Source organism: Scyliorhinus torazame, chromosome 8 (genome assembly GCF_047496885.1).
Source record: "Scyliorhinus torazame isolate Kashiwa2021f chromosome 8, sScyTor2.1, whole genome shotgun sequence".
Taxonomy (NCBI): domain Eukaryota; kingdom Metazoa; phylum Chordata; class Chondrichthyes; order Carcharhiniformes; family Scyliorhinidae; genus Scyliorhinus; species Scyliorhinus torazame.
Window position 1 is genome coordinate 95,329,998 of NC_092714.1, and position 21,483 is coordinate 95,351,480.

A 21,483-nucleotide genomic window follows, 5' to 3' on the forward strand; every position below is an offset into this window, starting at 1 on the left:
CTGGACTGCCTTCTTCGAGGCAATGTCCAAGGTGGTGAGGGTGAGGGTGGAGCCACGCCCCGAAAGTGGCGGTCTTTGGGGTTTCAGACCAGCCAGATCTATTTCTTGGGAGGAGGGCAGATGCCCTCGCCTTTGCCTCCCTGATTGCCCGACATAGAATCCTGTTCGACTGGCGATCAGCAGCACCACCCAAAGCTGCAGACTGGCTGCCCGACCTCTCAGAATCTCTCCAAATGGAGAAAATCAAATTCACCATCCGAGGGTCAGACGACGGCTTCCACAGAACATGGGAGCCATTCACCCAATTGTTCGGGGGACCTGTTTGTGGCCAACAAACAAGCAGAAGAATAACCAGGCAGCCAAGAAACAGGGGAAAGTAGAGAAAGCACGCGAGGGGGAGATAGACCGGGAAGGGGGGGGGGGGGGGGGAACTCAGTCTAAGAGGAAGGAAAGGCAAACCACGGGGTGTTGGGGGGGGGGGGGGGGAAAAGAGACAGGGAATAGAGGAAAGCCATGGAGGTAGGGGGGGGCAGGGAAACGTTAACCAACCTGAAATCCACAGGAACACAGAAAAAGGAGAATACAGGCGGAGGAGGACTGGAGGGCCGGCTGAAGCAGCAGCATGCACGAGAAGGCAACGGCAGCAAAATCCAACAGGGAGAAGCGAGGGGCAACACCGGCTCCAGACCCACTCGAGGATTGCCCTCCGGAAGTGCCTCGCCGGCACAAACAGGTGCCTACTTACATATATATATATCCTGTGTACATAACGGCAAAATATACTCTGTTCAAAAATCTAATAAAAAACAGAAAAAAAAACAGCAAAACAGCAAGAATAAAGTTGAAAAACAGGAATACTCTTATTCAGTACAGTACAAACATGAATAGAATATTGCCAACATTCTGAACCATTGCTTAAAAATCAAGGATGACAGGATTGAAATGTCATTCAACACAAACATACGGTGTGTGCACTCCAGCCAAGGTTCTGGACAAACTGAATAGATAAATCCTCAGGATTAAGGGACCTCATATTACACAGAGCAGCATGGGAATGAGACTCGAGGTACTGACAGCATTTTGAGGAAGGCAATAAATACTGGAATGGATCAAACAAGTTGCAAATGCAAAAGCATGGTTCCCATTATAAAGAAAGGCTACAGATTCATATCTGGCAAATGCAGGTCAAATGACCTGTCCTCAACAATTGGAAATCTAACAATGAAGCAAATTGGAAAAGTAATTACATGAAAATAAATGACAATCAGAAATAAGATTAGCCGGGTAGATCTTGCCTGATGAACTAATGGACGTATGGCATCTCAAATTAAACATGGAGCAACAGCATTAGAGTGATGGGAGGGGCGAGGGGGCAAATTGGAGATGGATTTTAACACTATGCATGTCAGAATTGGACATATGGGCAATTAACATTACTTAGGTCACTTACGCACCCAAAACCTTCCCAGGCTTTTTCTCACAAATGTTTCTGGACCGGAAACTCAGCCACTGGATCTTCAGAACCCTTCAACAGGACACACACTAACGTACTCTTGCAGCTGAATTGAGGTGCTGCTGTTGCAAACTTCAATAACTGATAGTGCCGCCTCCATTCACATCAGGAGAGGGTAGCACACAACCTGGCAACACAAGTGTTGCAAGTGATGGCAACACTTGTGGCAACACGTTTCGAGTCCGGTCCTTTATTTATTCAACTTTTCTCACATACAAACAAAACAAATGGGCACTGCATTGTGCTACCACCATTCATCCACTTACACCCCCCTAATGGTAGGTTCTACTGAATATTTTTAAACTTGTTCTTTGGAGTGTGAGCATTTATTGCACATCCCTAGGTACATGCCATGGGGCTTGCTAGGCCATTTGAGAGGGCAGTTAAGAATCAACCACATTGCTGTGGTTCTGGAGTCAGATCTAAGCCAGGCAATATTCTGCCTGGAAAGACATTAAACAAAGAACAAAGAAAAGTACAGCACAGGAACAGGCCCTTCGGCCCTCAAAGCTTGCGGCGACCATGCTGCCCGTCTAAATTCAAATCTTGTACACTTCCGGGGTCCGTATCTCTCTATTCCCATCCATGTATTTGGCAAGATGCCCCTTAAACGTCACTATCGTCCCTGCTTCCACCACCTCCTCCGGCAGCAAGTTCCAGGCACCCACTACCCTCGGTGTAAAAAAACTTGCCTCGTACATCTCCTCTAAACCTTGCCCCTCGCTCCTTAAACCTATGCCCCCTTGTAATTGACCCCTCTACCCTGGGAAAAAGTCTCCGACTATCCACTCTGTCTATGCTCCTCATAATTTAGTCAAAGTTTCTATTCAAAACAACAATCTGGAAGTTTCCTAGTCACCATTCGTGAATGTTTTCACTTGAGGATGTTGAAAAGTTTTGTTCAATGATTTGATTTATGGACCTACCATCATTCACCAGAACTGGACCAACCAAGTAAATACTGTGACTACAAGAGCAGGTCCAGGAATCCTGTGGTGAATAACTCTCCTGACTTCCCAAATTCTGTCCACCACCTTAAAAGCTCAAGACAGAAGTGTGATGGAATACTCTCCATTGCCGATGAGTGCAGCTCCAACAACATTCAAAAACAACAGAAACCAATCCACTAGACTAATGCTCCATCCACCACCTTAAACATTCACTCCCTGCACCACTGACCCACAGTGGCAGCAGTGTGCACCACATACAAGATGCACTGCAGCAGCTCCCCAAGGTTCCTTCAATAGCATCTTCCAAATCCACGACCTCAACAACCTAGAAAGGACAAACGACAAAGGGCACAGGCACATGGGAACACGCCCCCCCCCCCCCCCCCCCCCCCCAGCCCTTGCATGCTCCCCAACAAACCACTATTAACTTGGGACTAGATCGCTGTTCCTTCACGGTCGCTAGATCCCCCCACGCCCCCTCATCAGCAGTGCAGGAATACCAACGCCACACAGTCCTCAGCAGCTCTCCAAGACAAGCAGGAATGGGAAATAAATGTTAGCGTATCCAGCGACACCCACATCCCATGAAAGAAACAAAAATAAAGCCTGATTGTAGCATAGTTTAGCTGCCAATTATGGGCTTCCTGACAGCAGTTTTTCAGCAAGTGTAGAGGGGAGTCTTTGGGTAAAACGCTTGTCCCCAAGCACCCAGCCTGTCACTTGCTTCATTGGGACAAAGAATGAAGGACGGTGCACCAGACAGAGACCTGTCTGACCAGGTCAGTACTGATCACACCCTGTTGCGCATTAATGGAATGAAAGCCCTGGAGAATGAAGTCATGAAAGCACTGGATTTGCTTGAGTGAACCTTTGGGGCAATGTTGGCGTAGTTTAGGAGGCACTGGATTAGAGGAAAGCCTGCAATCTTATAAGAGCCCAGTCTTGCCATTTCCAGTTGTCTGTGGGGATAATAATGAAACTATTTGCTTTTGCAAACAGGACAGCAGTAAATGACGGTTGTTACTAATATCCCTAGTGGCAGCCCGGAACCTTCCAGTAATAATTTAGTGTTTCTAACCCCCAGTTGTCATTCTTCTACTGTCCAATTTACAGGATGTCAAACTCGAAAGAAAGCTATTAAAATATGCATAAGATTATTTGCACGTACTCCGCTCATTCAGCTGACATCATCATCCAACAGACCGACTGCATTGGAGTTGTAAACTATACTTGTTATTGAGTAAGACCCCAAACTGGACAAAAGACAAGGCATTAAAAAGAATGAAAGCTTTTTCATTCAGTCAACAACGCACCAATTTTGATTCAACCAATTCAAATCATATCCAGAGTTCACTCTCATCCAAAGATTCAGCATATTATCTCTTTTTTTTTTATTCATCGGGATGAATAGCTCTGCTCTTCTGTTCCAAAGGATGACCTCCTACATGTTCCCTCCGCTTAATAAACTGCGGAGATTACACCATCAGTTTAAAGACCGGCAATAAAACTTTTATTAAAAAATCTTCACACTTTCAATGGCATTTGGAAGATTTATATTATTCTGCCAGTGTTCTGGGAAGAGCAGGCTATTTTCTGACAGATGTGATTCTATGCTTCATCAATTCCACTCATTAAAACAAGCTATTCCTCCCACAGTGCTGCTTTAATACTTTATGAAACTCCCCTGAAACACAGTTCCTCTTCTACACATAATTTCGGGAGGCATTAAATTCTGCCAGCCTTCATTATTGGGCACTTTCTAACATTTTAAAAATATTTAAAACGTGTTGCACTCCTGCAGAACACAAATTTAACAGAGCAACCCGAACTGTTGACACTTCTACTTCATTATATCAGTTTAATTCTTTCATGAGGACCCAAAAACCGATCCCAACTGCAGCGGCTCATTTTTAACAGTATTGGAAGTGGTGGTAGTGGACAGATAAAATGGCACACTAAAAATCTGAAAAGAAATGAAGTTAATTTGGAATTTTTTCTTGCTGGCAAGGCCTATGCAGCACTTCGGCCTTTTCCATTATAAAACCTGGGTCAATAAAGCACCCCACACAGAATGGACAATGATTGTCCATCTTTTATGGCCGACAAAAATTTGAGCTGCCCCGTAGCCGAGTATTCATGGCTCAAGATTGCCCCTCATGTGGGACTAGCTGCTACTCGTGGAGTAATCCGAATAAAAACTGAAAACAGCAGCCCCCAAAGGGAATTTGACACTGACCGTCATGTTCCGGAGTCTATCCCCAAGGACCCAGCTTTAGTGCTGCAAGAAATTCAACAGCCTCATGCAGGTGGTCAAAGTGAACAAATCTTCACAAGGGCATCTCCGACCCAGCAACCTCTCGTACTGCTCAACACAACATTCCCAAAACTCACCCGGCAGCAATTCCTAACATTCCAAACTTGGGCCTAACATTAGGTCGTCCACTTAACCCTCACACACCTTTCAATGATACCAGTTTCATAGCTTTTTTGCACTACTACCACAAACCTCCAGCCATTCACCCATAGAAGGCTCATTGCCCAAACATTTTTCTTTTAATATTTTTATTATTTATACAAAAAATACAAAAACTACAAACAGTAAACTTTTTTAAAATCTAGTCGATGCAACCCCCACTTCTCAAAACAGGCCCGCACCCACATTTGCTCCCTCCTCTACCTTCTCCACCCCCCCCCCCCAAACAGCTAACAGTGATCGATTCCTTGAAATACAACATAAACAGTTGCCATCTCCAGTAGATCCCTTCAATTGACCCCCGCACGGTGTATTTAACCTTCGATGTGCAAAAGCTCCATTAAGTCACTTAACCACGCCAAGGCACTCGCTGACATCACCTGCCTCCAACTCAACAGGACTTGCCTCCTAGCCACCAGCGATGCTAAGGCAAGAATATCTATCCCCGCACATGTCCACAGCTCCGACAAATCCGAAACCTCAATTATAGCTACTAAATGACAAGGCTCCAGCTCAATGTTGAGGAGCACTGATATGTTGCTGTAAAAAAAAAAGACCCAGAAACCCACAAGCTTGGGACAAGACAAGAACAAGCACAAGTGATTAGCGACCCCCTTGAACAACACTCACACCTATCCTCAACCCCCACAAAGAAACATCTCATTTTGATTTTAGTAAGGTTCGTCCTAAACACTACCTTAAGCTGGATCAGGCACAGCCTCGGACCCGGTGACGTGGTGTTCACCCTGCGAAGGGCCTCGCTCCATACCTCCTCCTCCGGTATAGGCACCAGCTCCTCATCCCATTAGGCTTTCACCCCTTGCACCGAGACCAGATCCTCCCACAAAATCCGTTCATGTATGCCGGATGTACTACCCTCTCATATTCCCCAAACATGAGGGAGAGAGAACACTAAAGCACTGAAGAAAAGGTTCATCACAGAATCTGACACTTGTAGGCATTTCAGATACTGACCCTGCCAAAACTAAAGTATATAGTAGAGTTTCCACAGAAACCCCACAGTGCAGAAGGAGACCATTCGGTCCATCGAGTCTGCACCAGCCCTCCGAAAGAGCACCCGGACCGAGACCCACTCCCCCACCCTATCCCTGGAATCTCATCTAATCTGCATATCTTTGGACAATCAAGAGCAATTTAACATGGCCAATCCACCTAACCTGCACATCCTCGGGCTGTGGGTAGAAATTAGTGCTCCTGCACCAGGTGAGTCATTGGGCACAAGTGGGCTGCAGCCAGACCAAACGGAAAGGATAGTTTGCATGCGAGATCATCAGGAGGCAAGAACGCAGAGGAGTTCTGCTTCAAACTAGGACAAGTTTGACAGGAGACATACAGGAAAATGCTGATGAATATATGGTGCATTAGTAGGAATCATACCTTAGAGACAATGTCCCAGACACCACTATCGCCATTCCTGGGTATGTCCTTTCTCACTGGCAAGACAGACCCAGAGGTGGCTGGACAGTTGTACACAGTCGGGAGGAAGTTGCCCTGGGAGTCGGACCCCATGAAGTCTCATGGCTTCAGGTTAAACGGGCAAGGAAATCTCCTGCTGATTACCACGTACCGGCCACCATCGGCTGACAAATCAGTACTCCTCCAGGTTAAACACCACTTGGGAGGAAGCACCGAGTGTGGCAAGGGTGCAGAATATACTCTGGGTACGGGACTTCAATGTCCATCACCAAAATGGCTCGGTAGTACCACCCAGACCGAGCCCTAAAGGACACAGCTGCTAGGCTGGGGCTGCAGCAGGTGGCGAGGGAACCAACCAGAGGGAAAAACATACTTGAGCTCTCCCTCATGAATCTGCCTGCTACAGTTGCATCTGTCCATGACAGTATCGGTAGAAGTGACCACCGCACGGTCCTTTTGGAAACAAAGACTCATCTTCATATTGAGGATACAGTCTATCGTGTTGTGTGGCATTGCAACCGTGCTAAATGGGATAGACTTCGAACATATCTAGCAACTCAAGACTGGACGTCCATGAGGCACTGTGGGCCATCAGCAGCAGAATTATATTCAACCACAATCTGCAACCTCATGGCCCGACATATCCCCCATTCTATCATTACCACCAAGTCAGGGGGTCAACCCTGGTTCAGTGATGAGTGCAGGACAGCATGCCAGGAGCAAGACCAGGCATACCAGTCAGCCTGGTGAAGCTCCAACACAAGACTAGCTGTATGCTAAACAGCAAGTATTGGCAGAGTTTGCGATTCCACAACAAAAGCATCAGATCTAAGCTCTGCAGTCCTGCCACATCCAGCCATGTATGGTGGAGGGCAATTAAACAACTCACTGGAGGAGCCTGCTCCACAAATATCCTCATCCTCAAATGATGGAGGAGCCCAGCACATCTGTGCAAAAGACAAGGCGGAAGCATTCGCAACAATCTTCAGCCAGAAGTGCCAAGTGGATGATCCATCTCGGTCGCCTCCGTAGGTTCCCAGCATCACAGATGTCAGTCTTCATCCAATACGGTTCACTCTACATGATATCAAGAAATGGCTGAAGGCACTGGATACTTCAAAGGCTATGGGCCCTGACAATATTCCAGCAACAGTACTGAAGACTTGTGCTCCAGAGCTTGCCGCACCCCTAGCCAAGCTGTTCCAGCACAGCTACAACACTAGCATCTGTCCATCAATGTGAAAAATTGCCTGGGTGTGTCTTGTACACAAGAAACAGGACAAATCCAACCCTGCCAAATACATCCCCATCAGTCTACCCTCCATCATCAGTAAAGTGATGGAAGGAGTCATCAACAGTGCTATCAAGCAGCACTTACTCATCAATAACCTGATCACGGACAATCAGTTATGGTTCCGCCAGGGTCACTCAGCTCCCGATCTCATTACAGCCTTGGTTCAAAAATGGACAAAAGAGCTGAATGCCAGAGGTGAGGTGAGAGTGACTGCCCTTGACATCAAGGCAGCATTTGACCGAGTATGGCATCAAAGAACCCGAGCAAAACTGGAGTCAATGAGAATCCGGGGGGGAAACTCGGTGGTTGAAGTCATACTTGGCACTGAAGAAGATGGTTGTGATGATTGGAGGTCAATCATCTCAGCTCCAGGACAGTACTGCAGGAGTTCCTCAGGGCAGTGTCATAGGCCCAACCACCTTCAGCTGCTTCATCTTTTTTTTTATAAAGTTGTTTTTATTCAAAATTTTACAGAATTTTTACAAAACCACTCCCAAAAGAAGGAAAGAAAAAATAAAAATTAACTTAACAAAACAAGGTGGGATAACTACAATTTACAAGAGAAATCCATCCACAACCCATACTGTTCCCCCCCCCACCCCCCCCACCTCCCTCCCCCCCTGGTTTGCTGCTGCTGCTGACCTCCTCACTTAACGTTCCGCGAGAAAGTCAAGGAACGGTTGCCACCGCCTGGAGAACCCCAGCAAGGACCCTCTCAAGGCAAACTTTATCCTCTCCAAACTTAGAAACCCAGCCATGTCACTAACCCAAGTCTCCTTCTCCTTCTCCTCAGGTACACAATGTATATTCACGGGTCAACTCCTTAGTGGGGAAATCGGTGCTTCCAGGGCTAGTAAGAGCGGAATATTCCACAATTGTACTCTCCGACCAAGTTCCGCATTATATGGATGTGAGGTTGGATTCGGGCCATGCCCAATAATAATCTTTATTAGTGAAACAAGTAAGCTTACATTATCACTGCAATGAAGTTACTGCGAAAATCCCCTAGTTGTCACATTACGGCACCTGTTCGGGCACACTGAGGGAGAATTCAGAACATCCAATTCACCTAACAGCATGTCTTTTGGGACCTGAGGGAGGAATCCGGAGCACCCAGAGGAAACCTATGCAGACACGGGGAGACACCCTCCATGGGGGTTGGACACGGTCATCCTGGTCAATAAGGCTTTCTGCAAGAAAATATCACAGGCCATATACAAGTATATCACTAATAACCAGAATGGGGAGGTCTCACCCTCCACAATCCGAGAGGCACTGAAGGCTGTGATCAGGGGTGAAACTATTGCTTACAAAGCATGAAGAGATAGGGAAGAGAGGGTGGCTAGACAACAGCTAGTCAGCTCCATACTGAAAGTAGACCGGCGATACCCGGGGGGGGGGGAAGGAGAGAAAGAGAAGGTGAATAGCGCACATGTTGCGAACCTCTCTGTGGCCCAACTCTCAGGAATGGGTGTCACACCAGTCAGAGAAGCTGTTTGACAAGAATTGGCCGGATGGTACACTCCCGCACACACGTGGAATGTCCGCCACGCTAGTGCCTGTCCCAACAAGGAGCTAAGCCAAACACACTCCCTTCAATGGGCCCCCAGCTTCAATACTCTATTTATTCCATAAAATGTTTCAGTCAGCAAATGATTGTCATTGGAGTCACTTCCATCATTACCATACGATGTAGTTGCTTCAAATGCCACTGGCCATCATCAAAAAGCTGCCTTTTTTTCCCCCTCCTTCTGAATGCAAGCAAATATAAATGGCTACAAAACGTAGAAATGGGGAAACACTTGGTCACCATTTTGTTCAGAATGATGCACCATCAATTACACACGAGGCAAGTTGTAGAAAATGAAGTAATGGTTTTAATACTCTAAGATGTAGCCTGTCTGCTGCTGAACGCAGACTGGGCTACAGATCAGTCAACTATATACAACACCCAGTGGGGCGGAGCCACGGAACAACAATATATAACACAGTGAGTAACAATGGAACAAACAGTAACAGAGAAGATATACAGCGCTGTAAGTAACAGTGGAACAACAGGGGCTCTACAATAACAGTGGTTCACCACATTCACCCCCTGTTTAAAACAAAAGTCCAGCAGGGGTGAAGCAAACTTATAGATTAACTCTATAAGGAGCTTTAACCATCCGCTGTGATCTCCTCAGTCCCGGCTGTGGTGTGGGCACTGGTGTCGAGACCTGCGACTCCGGGAGCGTGTCGTCCTCCTCTTCGACAGAGGGGGAGACGGTGTCGGCGCGGGGGCGATGGTAATGGAGGTAGACGGTGTGTGTGGGGGGGGGGGGGGGGGGGGGGGAAACCAGCGGGTGCCAGGTCCTGGAGGGAGACTGTGTCCTGCCGCCCGTCCTAATGTGCCACATAGGCATATTGTGGGTTAGCGTGGAGAAGCATAACCCACTCGACCAGGGGATCGGTTTTATGGTATCTCACATGCTTCCGGAGGACAGGCCCTGTGGCTGTCAGCCAGGATGGGAGCAAGACCCCCCCCCCCCGAGGTGGACTTCCTCGGGAAGCCAAACATATATCCGTGAGGGGTCTCGTTGGTGGCAGTACACAGAAGCGACTGGATAGAGTGGAGCGCATCGGGAAGGACCTCCTGCCAGCGGGAGACTGGGAGACTTCAAGACCATAGGGCCAGGAGGACGGCCTTCCAGACCGTCGCGTTCTCCCTCTCCACCTGCCCGTTTCCCCGGGGGTTGTAGCTGGTAGTCCTGCTTGAGGCGATGCCCTTGCTGAGCAGGAACTGACGCAGCTCATCACTCATGAACGAGGAGCCCCGATCACTGTGGATGTGGGTGGGGAAACCGAACAAGGTGAAGAGGCAGTGCAGGACCTTGATGAAAGTGGCCGAGGTCATGTCAGGGCATGGGATGGCGAAGGGAAAACGTGACTACTCATCAACGAAGTTGAGGAATTACACGTTACGGTTGGAGGGGGGGGGCCTTTTGAAGCCGATGCTAAGGCGCTCAAAGGGGCGGGAAGCCTTCACCGGGTGTGCTCTGTCTGGCCGATAGAAGTGCGGTTTGCACTCCACGCAGACCTGGCAGTCCTTGGTCACGTTCCTGACCTCCTCGATGGAGTAAGGCACGTTGCGGGCCTTGACAAAATGAAAAAAAACGGGTGACCCCCGGGTGACAGAGGTCAATGTGTAGGGCCCGAAGTAGGTCTACTTGTGCGCTGGTACATGCACCACGGGCTCATTGAGTTTCTCAGGATGATACAAGATGTCGTAATTGTAGGTGGGGAGTTCGATCCTCCACCTCAGAATCTTGTCGTTCTTGGTCTTGCCCCGCTGTGTATTAATGAACATGAAGGCAACCAACCGTTGGTCAGTGAGGAGAGTGAATCGCCTTCCGGACAGGTAATGCCTCCAATGTCACACAACTTCCACAATGGCTTGGGCTTCCTTCCCAACGGAGGACTGTCGAATTTCGGAGCCCTGGAGGGTACGGGAAAAGAAGGCCACGGGTCTGCCCGCCTGGTTGAGGGTAGCGGCCAGGGCAAAATCAGACGCATCGCTCTCCACCTGGAAAGGGATGGACTCGTCCACAGCGTGTAACGTGGCCTTGGCAATGTCTGCCTAGATGCGGTTGAAGGCTAGGTGGGCCTCAGCCGACCGAGGAAAAAGAGTGGATTTGATGAGTGGGCGGGCCTTGTCCGCATAGTTGGAGACCCACTGGGCATAGTACGAGAAGAACTCCAGGCATCTCTTCAGGGCCTTGGGGCAGTGGAGAAGGGAAGTTGCAGGAGGGGGCGCATGCGGTCGGGATCGGGCCCTAGGACTCCGTTTTCCACAACATAGCCGAGGATGGCTAAGCGGGTCGCGCGGAAAACGCACTTCTCCTTATTATACGCAAGATTAAGGAGCTTGGCGGTGTTAAGGAAACGCTGGAAGTTTACGTCATGGTCCTGCTGGTCATGGCCGCAGATAGTGACATTATCCAGATACGGGAACGTGGTCTGCAGCCCGTACTGGTCAACCATTCTGTCCATCTCCCATTGGAAGACCGAGACCCCATTGGTGACGCCGAAGGGGACCCTGAGGAAGTGGTAGAGGCGCCCATCTGCCTCGAAGGCAGTGTGTTGGCGGTCCTCCGCGCGAATAAGGAGCGCGGACTTCAAGTCTACCGTGGAGAAGACTCGGCACTGCGCAATCTGGTTGACCATGTCAGATATGCGGGGAAGGGGGAAACGCATCGAGCTCGTCTCGGTTGATCGTCTGACTGTAATCGACGACCATCCGGAGCTTTTCCCCAGTCTTAGCGACCACCACTTGGGCTCTCCAGGGACTGGCACTGGCCTCTATGATCCCTTCCCGCAGGAGTCGCTGGATCTCTGACCTGATAAAGGCCCTGTCCCGAGCACTGTATCGTCTGCTCCTGGTGGCAGCTACGGGCTTACAGTCCGGGGTGAGGTTCGCGAAGAGCGGGAGTGGGGCGACCTTAAGGGTCGCCAGGCTACAGACAGCATGACAGGGGTCCACCGAACGTTAAGGTCAGGCTTCGGAGATGGCATTGGAAGTCTAGGCCTAATAAAAGGGGAGCGCAGAGATCGGGGAGGACGTAGAGTTTAAAGTTAACGTATTCTACGTCACGTATCCCAAGAGCTGCGACACAGTACCCCCGGACCTCAACAGTGTGTGTTCCGGAAGCCAGGGAGATTGTCTGCGACGCAGGAAAAATTCGGAGGGAGCAGCGCTTTCCTGTATCCGGATGGACGAAGCTGTCCATGCTCCCGGAGTTGAACAAGCAGGTTGTCTCGTGCCCGTTGATCCAGACGGTCATCATGGAGTTCTTGAGATGACGAGGCCAGGACTGGTCGAGGGTGACAGAGGCGAACTGCGGAAGGTGGCTGGTCTGGGTCGGTGGTAGCGGTTGGCGAAGATGGCGGCCCCCATGAGTCGCACGTGGTGGGTCGCATCGGAGATGGCGAACAAGATGGCGGACTCCACGGGTCGCACAAGGCGGATGATGCGTTAGAAGGGGACGGTACCGACAGGCAAGATACCACGCGGCGGGATTTGGACGTTTTAGGCCGGGCCTGGCAGACTTTTGCAAAGTGGCCCTTCTTACCGCACTCGCTGCAGGTCACGTTCCGAGCTGGGCAGCATTGTCTGGAGTGCTGATCCTGGCCGCAGAAGTAGCAGGACGGTCCCCCGGAGTTGGCGGTCTGCCGCGCGGCACAGGTTTGTGACACCCCCGGATCGGGTGATGGCTGCACCCAGGACACCCAAGAGGATGCCGCATGGTCAGGCGTGAAGGCATCCACATTCTGGAAGGCCACTTCCAGGGAGCTCGTGAGCCGCACCGTGTCATTTAGGTCGAGGGTACCCCCTTCGAGCAGGTGCTGATGGATATAGTCAGACCTAACGCTGGCCACATAGGCGTCCCGGGTCAGGAGCTCGGTATGTTGAATTGCCGTTACTGCCTGGCAGCTACAATTCCGGGCGAGTACCCGCAGGAACTCGGCCAAAGATTCTCCTGGGCGCTGACGCCTCATGGCGAGATGGTGCTGGGCGTACACCTCGTTTACCGCCCTCACGTACTGCCCTTTGAGGAGTGTAATCGCCTTGTCGTACGTGGCCGCGTCTCTGATGAGGGTAAATATTCAGTGGGTCACCCGGGCGTTGAGGACCCGAAGCTTGTGCTCCCCTGAGACGGCGTCAGTGGAAGAGTAGATGTAGGCCTCGAAACAGCTTAGCCAATGCTGGAAGATCACGGTGGCGTCGGCTACCTCTGGGTCCAGGTCTAATCGCTCAGGCTTGAGTGACTTATCCATCGTACTATCTTAGAGTATTAAATTGATGCACCATCAATTACACATGAGGCAAGTTGCAGAAAACCAAGTAATGGTTTTAATACTCTAAGATGTAGTCTGTCTGCTGCTGAACCCAGACTGGAGACAGGGCTACAGATCAGTCAACTATATACAACACCCAGTGGGGTGGAGCCACAGAAGAACAACAATATATAACACAGTGAGTAACAATGGAACAAACAGTAACAGAGAATATATACAGCGCTGTAAGTAACAGTGGAACAACAGTGGAACTACAATAACAGTGGTTCACCACACCAGACAAATCAGCTGACCCAAATACAGGTCAAGAATATAAATTTTTACATTGCTGCCCATCAAAAATTAATAGAAAAAGTCACCAATACAAATATTGAGGAGTTATGGACAAAGGGAATGGAATTTCCACTTGGGCCATATGACAAATCAACCGGGCGCAAGTTGCACCCATTTTGCGATGGGGCTTTTTCATTCTACTAAAATTCATTTTCATATCAGCAAATGCAAAATTTGCCATGAACAAGCAAAGACAGCATTTCAGAACACCAAGTACATGAAGAAATACTTTTAAAACAAACAAATAGTGTCAACTTGGAGCAGTTTGACTAATCTTTGCTCAATTTTAATTTAACACAAATAAACACATTCTTTTTTTTAAAAAACAATTGAGGTATTTTTGGCATTGTAAACAGTTACAGTGTACAGTTATGTGCACTCCTCTCTCATAAACAGTACCCGCCTATTTATCCCTTCTATTCTACTCTAACCTACCACGCCCCCCCTGCTGACATTTAATTCCCCGCGAAGAAGTCGATGAATGGTTGCCACCTTCGGGCGAACCCTAATACAGATCCACTTGAGGCGAACTTAATTTTTTCCAGCCCTAAAAAGCTCGACATGTCCGAGAGCCATGCTTCGGTCTTTGGGGGCTTGGAGTCCCTCCATGCCAGCAGTATACGTCGCCGGGCTACCAGGGAAGCAAAGGCCACGACGTCGGCCTCCCTCTCCTCCTGGACCCCCGGGTCTTCCAAGACCCGAAATATTGCCACCACTGGACTCATCACCACCCTAGTTTTCAGTACCTGGGGCATGACGTCCGCAAATCCCACCCATAATCTCCTAAATTTTCCGCATGCCCAGAACATGTGAACGTGATTCGCTGGCCCCACACCTAGCGCATTTACCCTCCACCCCAACAAATTTACTCATCCGGGCCACCGTCATGTGGGCCCGGTGGACAACCTTGAACTGAATCAGGCTGAGCCTAGCACATGTTGCAGTTGAATTTACCCTACTCAGGGCTTCCGCCCATACCCCCTCCTCCATCTCCTCGCCGAGTTCCTCCTCTCACTTGAGCTTCAGTTCCTCTGTCTGGGACTGCTCCCCTTTCATAAGTTCATGGTAAATATCCAAGACTTTCCCCTCTCCTACCTCTACCCTAGACACTACTCTGTCCTGGATCCCATTTGACGGGAGGCGTGGGAAGGATGGGACCTGTCTACGTATGAAGTCACGCGCTTGCAAGTACCGAAAGTCATTCCCTCTGACTAGTCTGAATTTCTCCTCCAAGGCCTACATGCTCGAGAAGCTCCCCACAAATAAACACATTTTGATGAGTGCTTGCTCCAGCATGCGAGGAACCAGTTTATAAGTAACTGAAAATGGCTTTAAAAAATGACAGAAAAATTTGTTAGTTATATTGTGGTCAATTGCTAAATGTTTTCAAAAGAATTATCTTCAAAAGGTTTTTACAATGTTTGCATTCCTGTAAATATTTTTAGAGCCTCTTCAAAGACTGACAAGTGAATGTAATTAGCGGAAACACACCATGCTGATTAATTCAAAAGGAGATGTTGCCAGTTTGTTCGATGGTGTTGACTTCCCAGGTGATGTTTTCTAAACCAGCTCTCAGCAAATTCAATTTGAAATGAGCTTTAAAATTCTGCAATCCACTACGCTGGCTCGGCCCATTTCTGTCGGATTTTACCAAAACGAATAGCAAAATTCCTGGCCAAGGTCCTCCAGAGATGTACATGAACTTTATTTGTCCTAATTATATCACGTTTGACTCTCCAACAAAGCACATTTCTTTTAATGCAGACATATCCATCTTATGTAAAATGTGCTTAATACGCAGACAGGGCAATTGTAGGTATATTTAGTAGCTGAACATCATACAAGGAGCATCTAAATCAGAATAGATCATTGTGAGCACCCAAGGAAAAAAAAAACGTATGTAGTTAAAGCAATTCTCCACAGTACAGTTTCTACTAGATCTAGTTCTACAGCCAGCTACCATCCGTCTCACATACAAGATGACCCTCCTATCAATTCACAGTGGTTGTGACACCTAGTAGAGTTGGAAAACAAATTGAATTGAATGCTGACTATTCCATGTATGGTCAGCGTTGCTCACAAGCAGACTAGAATACTGGGAGCTTGAGGGGTGCTTGGTGTTTGTGAGCCATAAAGAAGCAGGAATAGTCCAAGCTGGCGAGTGCACTCCCCAGAATGAGTTACAACAGCATCCACCTTCACATACAAATAAACCCTTGCAACTTTTCAATTCCCAAATAATATTGTGTAGCGTGTATACAATAAGGTCAAAATTGCTCACCGTTAATCCCTTTGTAATTTCAGTAGGAATCTGACCAAACAGACTGAATCACCAATGGGATCTAAATATCTGGGAAGTTCATAGGGTCATATAATCAACGATTAATGAAATGCAAACATTATTTTTGAGAATCTAGCACTGTAACCTCTTGCACTATTGCAATATTAAGATTGAAAAATATAAATGACAGAAGACTTTATTCACTCTTCAACAATGTTCTATTATGTGACCATCTTGGTGACCAGAACTACCAACTTCTAATCATAGAATCCCTACAGTGCAAGAAGTGGTAATTCGGCCCATCGAGTCTACACTGACCGTGCGAAAGAGTACCCTACCCCAAGAAGCACAATCCCCCGCTCTAATCCAGTAACCCCCCCACCTAACCTTGGGACACTAATGGCTGGCACGGTAGCACAGTGGTTAGCACTGTTGCTTCACAGCACCAGGGACCTGGATTCAATTCTCAACTTGGGTCACTATATGCAGAGTCTGCACGTTATCCCCATGTCTGCATGGGTTTCCTCCAGGTACTCCAGTTTCCTCTCACAAGACATGCTTGTAGGTGAATTGGACATTCTGAATTCTCCCTCAGTGTACCCGAACAGGCGCAGGAGTGTGTGACGACTAGGGGATTTTCACAGTAACTTCATTGCAGTGTTAATGTATGTCTACTTGTGACACTAATAAAGATTATTATTATTTTAAAGGGCAACTTTCTTTTTTAGCATGGCCAATCCACCTCACCTGCACATCTTTGGAATGCGGGAGTACCCGGGAGGAAACCGATGCAGACATGGGGAGAATGTGCAAACACCACCCAGACAGACAACCAAGGTCAAAATCAAACCCGGTGCTGTGAGGCAGCAGTGCTAACCACTGTGCCTTCCCCACCATATCAACAGGCACATCCAAGAATGTGCGTTGCAGGAGCATGATCAGCCAAAATGGTCACCAAGCCAACTAAGAACAAGTGACCAAAACCTTGGGCATAGGTGTGGTTCAAGAGAAGTTTGCTGTAGTCTGCCTTTAAGGGTTAGAAACATACCATCACTCAAAGGGAAGTGTGTCATATGATCCAATTTCAGTTTCACTTTGGCCAGTGAGCAGAACACATCACTGATAGCTCTGCTGCAGATGTCTTCAAGCTTTATACCTTTGTATAAATATTCTCATGCACCTCATCTTAATAAATGAACCTACAATGAGTGATTGGTGCCTTTATACGATAATAAAAACACAACAAAGCTTGAAAGAGGAGAAAATGGCGGCGAACGGGAGAGGGAATAATTTCAAAGTTCAGAAGACTGAACACCAGAAGACCCAGCCTCTGACGGGAGGAGGATGAAACCAGGATGCATAAGGAGGCCATAATTGGAGGCGTTGTCAGAAGACTGAAGGACTGATGTAGATTACAGAGATAGTGAGGGGAAAGGCGTTGGGGGGATTTTAATATAAGATGTGATTTTTATATTCTCAATCTGGTCAGCACAGACAGGAGGCGGTGAGCAAAATCAGTAGAATAATTGGGAGGCGGATTGGGCATGTTTATTATTTGAAAAGGATCAGAAGCTTACAGATTCAGACCCAAGATGAGAAAGGTAGAAGAACACAAATCCATAGTAAATCACAACTGTAAGGAGCAGGATGAACCCAATTATCTATAACACATGTCACATAAGCTCCTGGTTAAATAAGCAAAAGCAACTTTTCCTGGTTAAGTCTGCTCACATGTTCTCTTAATGGAGAGTTACAACCACTGTGAAGTGTTCCCTTAATGTTTTTTTAAATTGTCAAGCATAAATGTTAAGCTAACTAATTGCAAAGCACGTATATCATAACATATGTATGACTGCTACTTATTTGAATAATTCCTGATGACTTTTCAGTTTTCTAGAACAAACATCGTGTTTATTGAATTCCTTGAATATTGTTAGTTAGTGGAAACACGGAGAAATATAGGATATCATACACTACCACTCGTGATCTGCAAAACTGAAGGTACTAAATGGAATAACAGCCAGTCTACCTTTGTTGAAGTGAATCAAAAGAATGAAGGTGAAGTTAGGAGATTTTAGAAGAAACACTACTGTGTGACCCCAGCAGAAATAGTGGTGGAAGCAGAATCATTAATTTTAAAAAGAGAAGTGGATAAATATTTGGAAAGGAATAAGCGTACGGAAAAAGGGCAAATATTCCTTCACTGCTGCTATGAACAAAATGATCCCTTTCAATACTGTAGTGTTTCTCGACAAATTATCTTAATGGGGGGAATAAACTATTTGGCAAACTTTATTTCATGTGCTTTACAAACACCCAAATCCATCTGAACTGTCATCTTTAAAAAATATTCTATACTTCCTATCAAAAGTGGATAACTTCACACATACTCAAATTATACATATGCTATGTTCTGAACTGATCTATAACCCTTTGCAACCACTTTACATTCTCCCCACACTCAAATACTCCTCCAACACTCAATTAGTATTGTATCAGCAAACCTGGCTATGTTACACTTGAACACCTCATCTAAGTCATTGATGTAGACTATAGAAGCTGCCAAGCACTAAGAGTTACACCCTGCCATGCCAAAAATGACAATTTACTCTCACTCTCTGCCCATTGACTAATTTTCAATCCATGCTAATATATTACCCACTGCCAGGAGTCCTAATCTAGTGCAACACACCAATAATAATTTCCACTATATTCTGTGTTTTCTACTGTGAAGGTTGTTATCTCTATTGTTTCCTTATTCCATGTTCTGATTTCGCCTGTCTCTGCTTCTCAGGGACCCTGGTGTGCCTTCACTAATCTTTTTTTTAATATAATTGTAAAAGTTTTTTTTTTTTTTTTAACTTCCTGCTAGTTTACTCTACCTTCCTCGTTCTTCATCAATTTCTTAGTCTCCTTTGTTGATTTTTAAACTCCTCCGCCCATCCTCAAGTTTACTTTTGTCAACATTGTAAATCCCTAATTTCTCTAGTTTCACGTTTAGACCATTTCTCTAGTGGAGTTGTTGTTCCTCAAAACAAATGCATATTTGTTGAGAACTATTAAAATATTTGTTTGTTTTCCATTGTTTATCTACCTTAATGTATTTTAATAAAATTCCCAATGTGCCTCTGCCAATTCACCCTCATACCTCCATAATTGGTTGTTTAAATTTGAACCCAAATCTCAGACCTAACCACACACTGAAACTTAAGATAAAATTCTGTTCTGATCACTCTCCTCAGAAGATCTTTTACAATAAGGTGACCAATTAGCCCAGTCTCATTACACGATATTAGATCAAAGGAACCTCTTCCCTAATTGATCCTTCAACGTATCGTCCTGGAAAACAGTTCTGAATGTATTCCATAAACTCATCTTCCAAGTTAGATTTGCAAATTTATTTTACCCAGTATATACAAATATTAAAGTCCTCTAAGACCTTGAAAACCTGTACCCTGCCCAACACAATAATTGTAGTTTGGGAGTCTGTTAGCTCGTCTCGTCATGCCCTTAACAAACTAAACGATCTAACTAAGAAAGATAGAATTTAGGTCTTGATGTTCTAGGCCAATACCTTTATCAGGCTACCAACCTCCTTTGCCCACTTGTTCATTTTCTATAAGAGGCAAGGACATTGGAATCTTCTATTTGTAAAATCTTCTAACCTTCTGCAACCATGTCCCAATAATCACTACTGGATCAGATACACGGTGCATTAATTTGTCTACTTTGATATATAGCACCTTTAATTTGAACCTTTTGGCTTTATTTTGGTGGGGCCTTGGTCAATCCTGCCCCTATTAGCATCTTTAAACTCTTGTCCCTACCTGACACCATGCTTAAATGTTACCCAAAATAGAAACACCACTTTACAGTCTTAAGTCGTCTGTTCAGATTTATCATTAGCTGAACCCTTTATAACATAATAGTCCAAATTGTGTCAATGTGCAGCATTTCATTACTTAATCACAACGTGACAAAATATTGATGTTCTTATTCCTCTGCCAAACAAAAACCCAAACAATTTCACTGACCTACAAAAAAAAAAGCCCTTTTAGATAAGCCAGAAAGAGCCGAGATATATGCCAACCAAGGACGAGTAAAACTTTGAATAACAAACTCTTATAAATCAATACTCTCACAGCTACTACAGTACCACTCCAAAACAGTATGAAAATACATGTATTTCTCTCTCATGACAGCTGTTTGAATTAAGCAATGAAAGTGAATCGGAAATTCTCAGTTATACGATGATTGTTAATTACTTCTCGATTCCTGCAAATGCATCTGATGTGTGTGTTTTCATTTAGACAAACAATGACCTACATTCGACATCTCATTTCATGCAATTTCCAGATGGTCCTCAAGAAATCATCAGTAACGTTGTTTTCACTTGTTTCCGGTCACATCCAAACAATTGTACAAATTGTGAACACATGCCTCTTATTGATGATTGTACTCTTGGCGCCCTATTCCCACCAGTGTTACTGTTACCAATACAGCAACGTAACTGGCCAGCCCATGAACCCACTCTAGACCAGTTAGTTACTAGTGCTCAAATCAACAGACTCAACTACCAACAAAATTAAATATCTAGAGTAACCAGCTCTACTTACACCAGAAGTGTTATTTCCTTTCGAAAAAGAGTGAAAAATCAGGACTAAACGGGCAATTAAAAGAATCTGAAACAAAACGTCATTCAGCAAAGTATTTTGTTAACTTTCCACGTTTTCTCCAATAACACACTCCGTCGCTAAGTGATTTAAAGTCTTAGTGCAGTTGACACTTGCGGTTGCACTTTTAAAATATATACATAATAAACATTAAACCGTACCTTCGAAACAAATGATCCAAAGACAAACAATCCACAGGTTCCACTCAGCACGTTTCAGCACCATCTCGGGAAGCAGGAATTGACCCTGGGAGTTACAGCCCTACCTCTGGCCAAGCAAGAGCAGAGTGTTGAGCCGGGTTGCAAAGTGCTGCTGCCGAGAGGCTTTCTCCCAGTTAGTTTCACAGGGGCTTGCAGCCGTGCCCAGTGCCGGCGATGAGCTCCCACGGCACAGCCTCACACGGCCATTGATTGACAGCCGCCTCCAGGCACCCAGCAACAAACAAGCCTCATCACTGCGCCCTCTGCGGATCCCAAGGCGAGCTTCTGTCTGCAATTGGTGAATGTCTTAATAATGTGTCGCTTAAAAATGCACCCTGTACAGAAATAGTGCAGTCATAATTCCTACATATTGGAGGCATAGGAAAATTTCCAAAAGCTTGGCTGACTGAATTTTAATTTTGTTCAAGTGCACTCACGGGTTATTGCAGGAAAAAGAAAATGTAATTTTACAGGATGAGTTATTAACAATAACT

General features: G+C 46.3%; 1 protein-coding gene across 1 annotated transcript in view; it reads right to left on the minus strand.

Moving 5' to 3' along the window:
• Window positions 1–21,183, minus strand: part of igsf11 (immunoglobulin superfamily member 11) — a 348,245-nt gene extending 327,062 nt beyond the window's left edge. The window contains exon 1 of the mRNA XM_072513936.1: window positions 20,951–21,183. Coding sequence (XP_072370037.1) covers window positions 20,951–21,014 — 64 coding nt within the window. The 5' untranslated portion in view covers window positions 21,015–21,183. The remainder of the gene's footprint in view (window positions 1–20,950) is intronic.
• Between the last annotated feature and the right edge of the window lie 300 nt (window positions 21,184–21,483).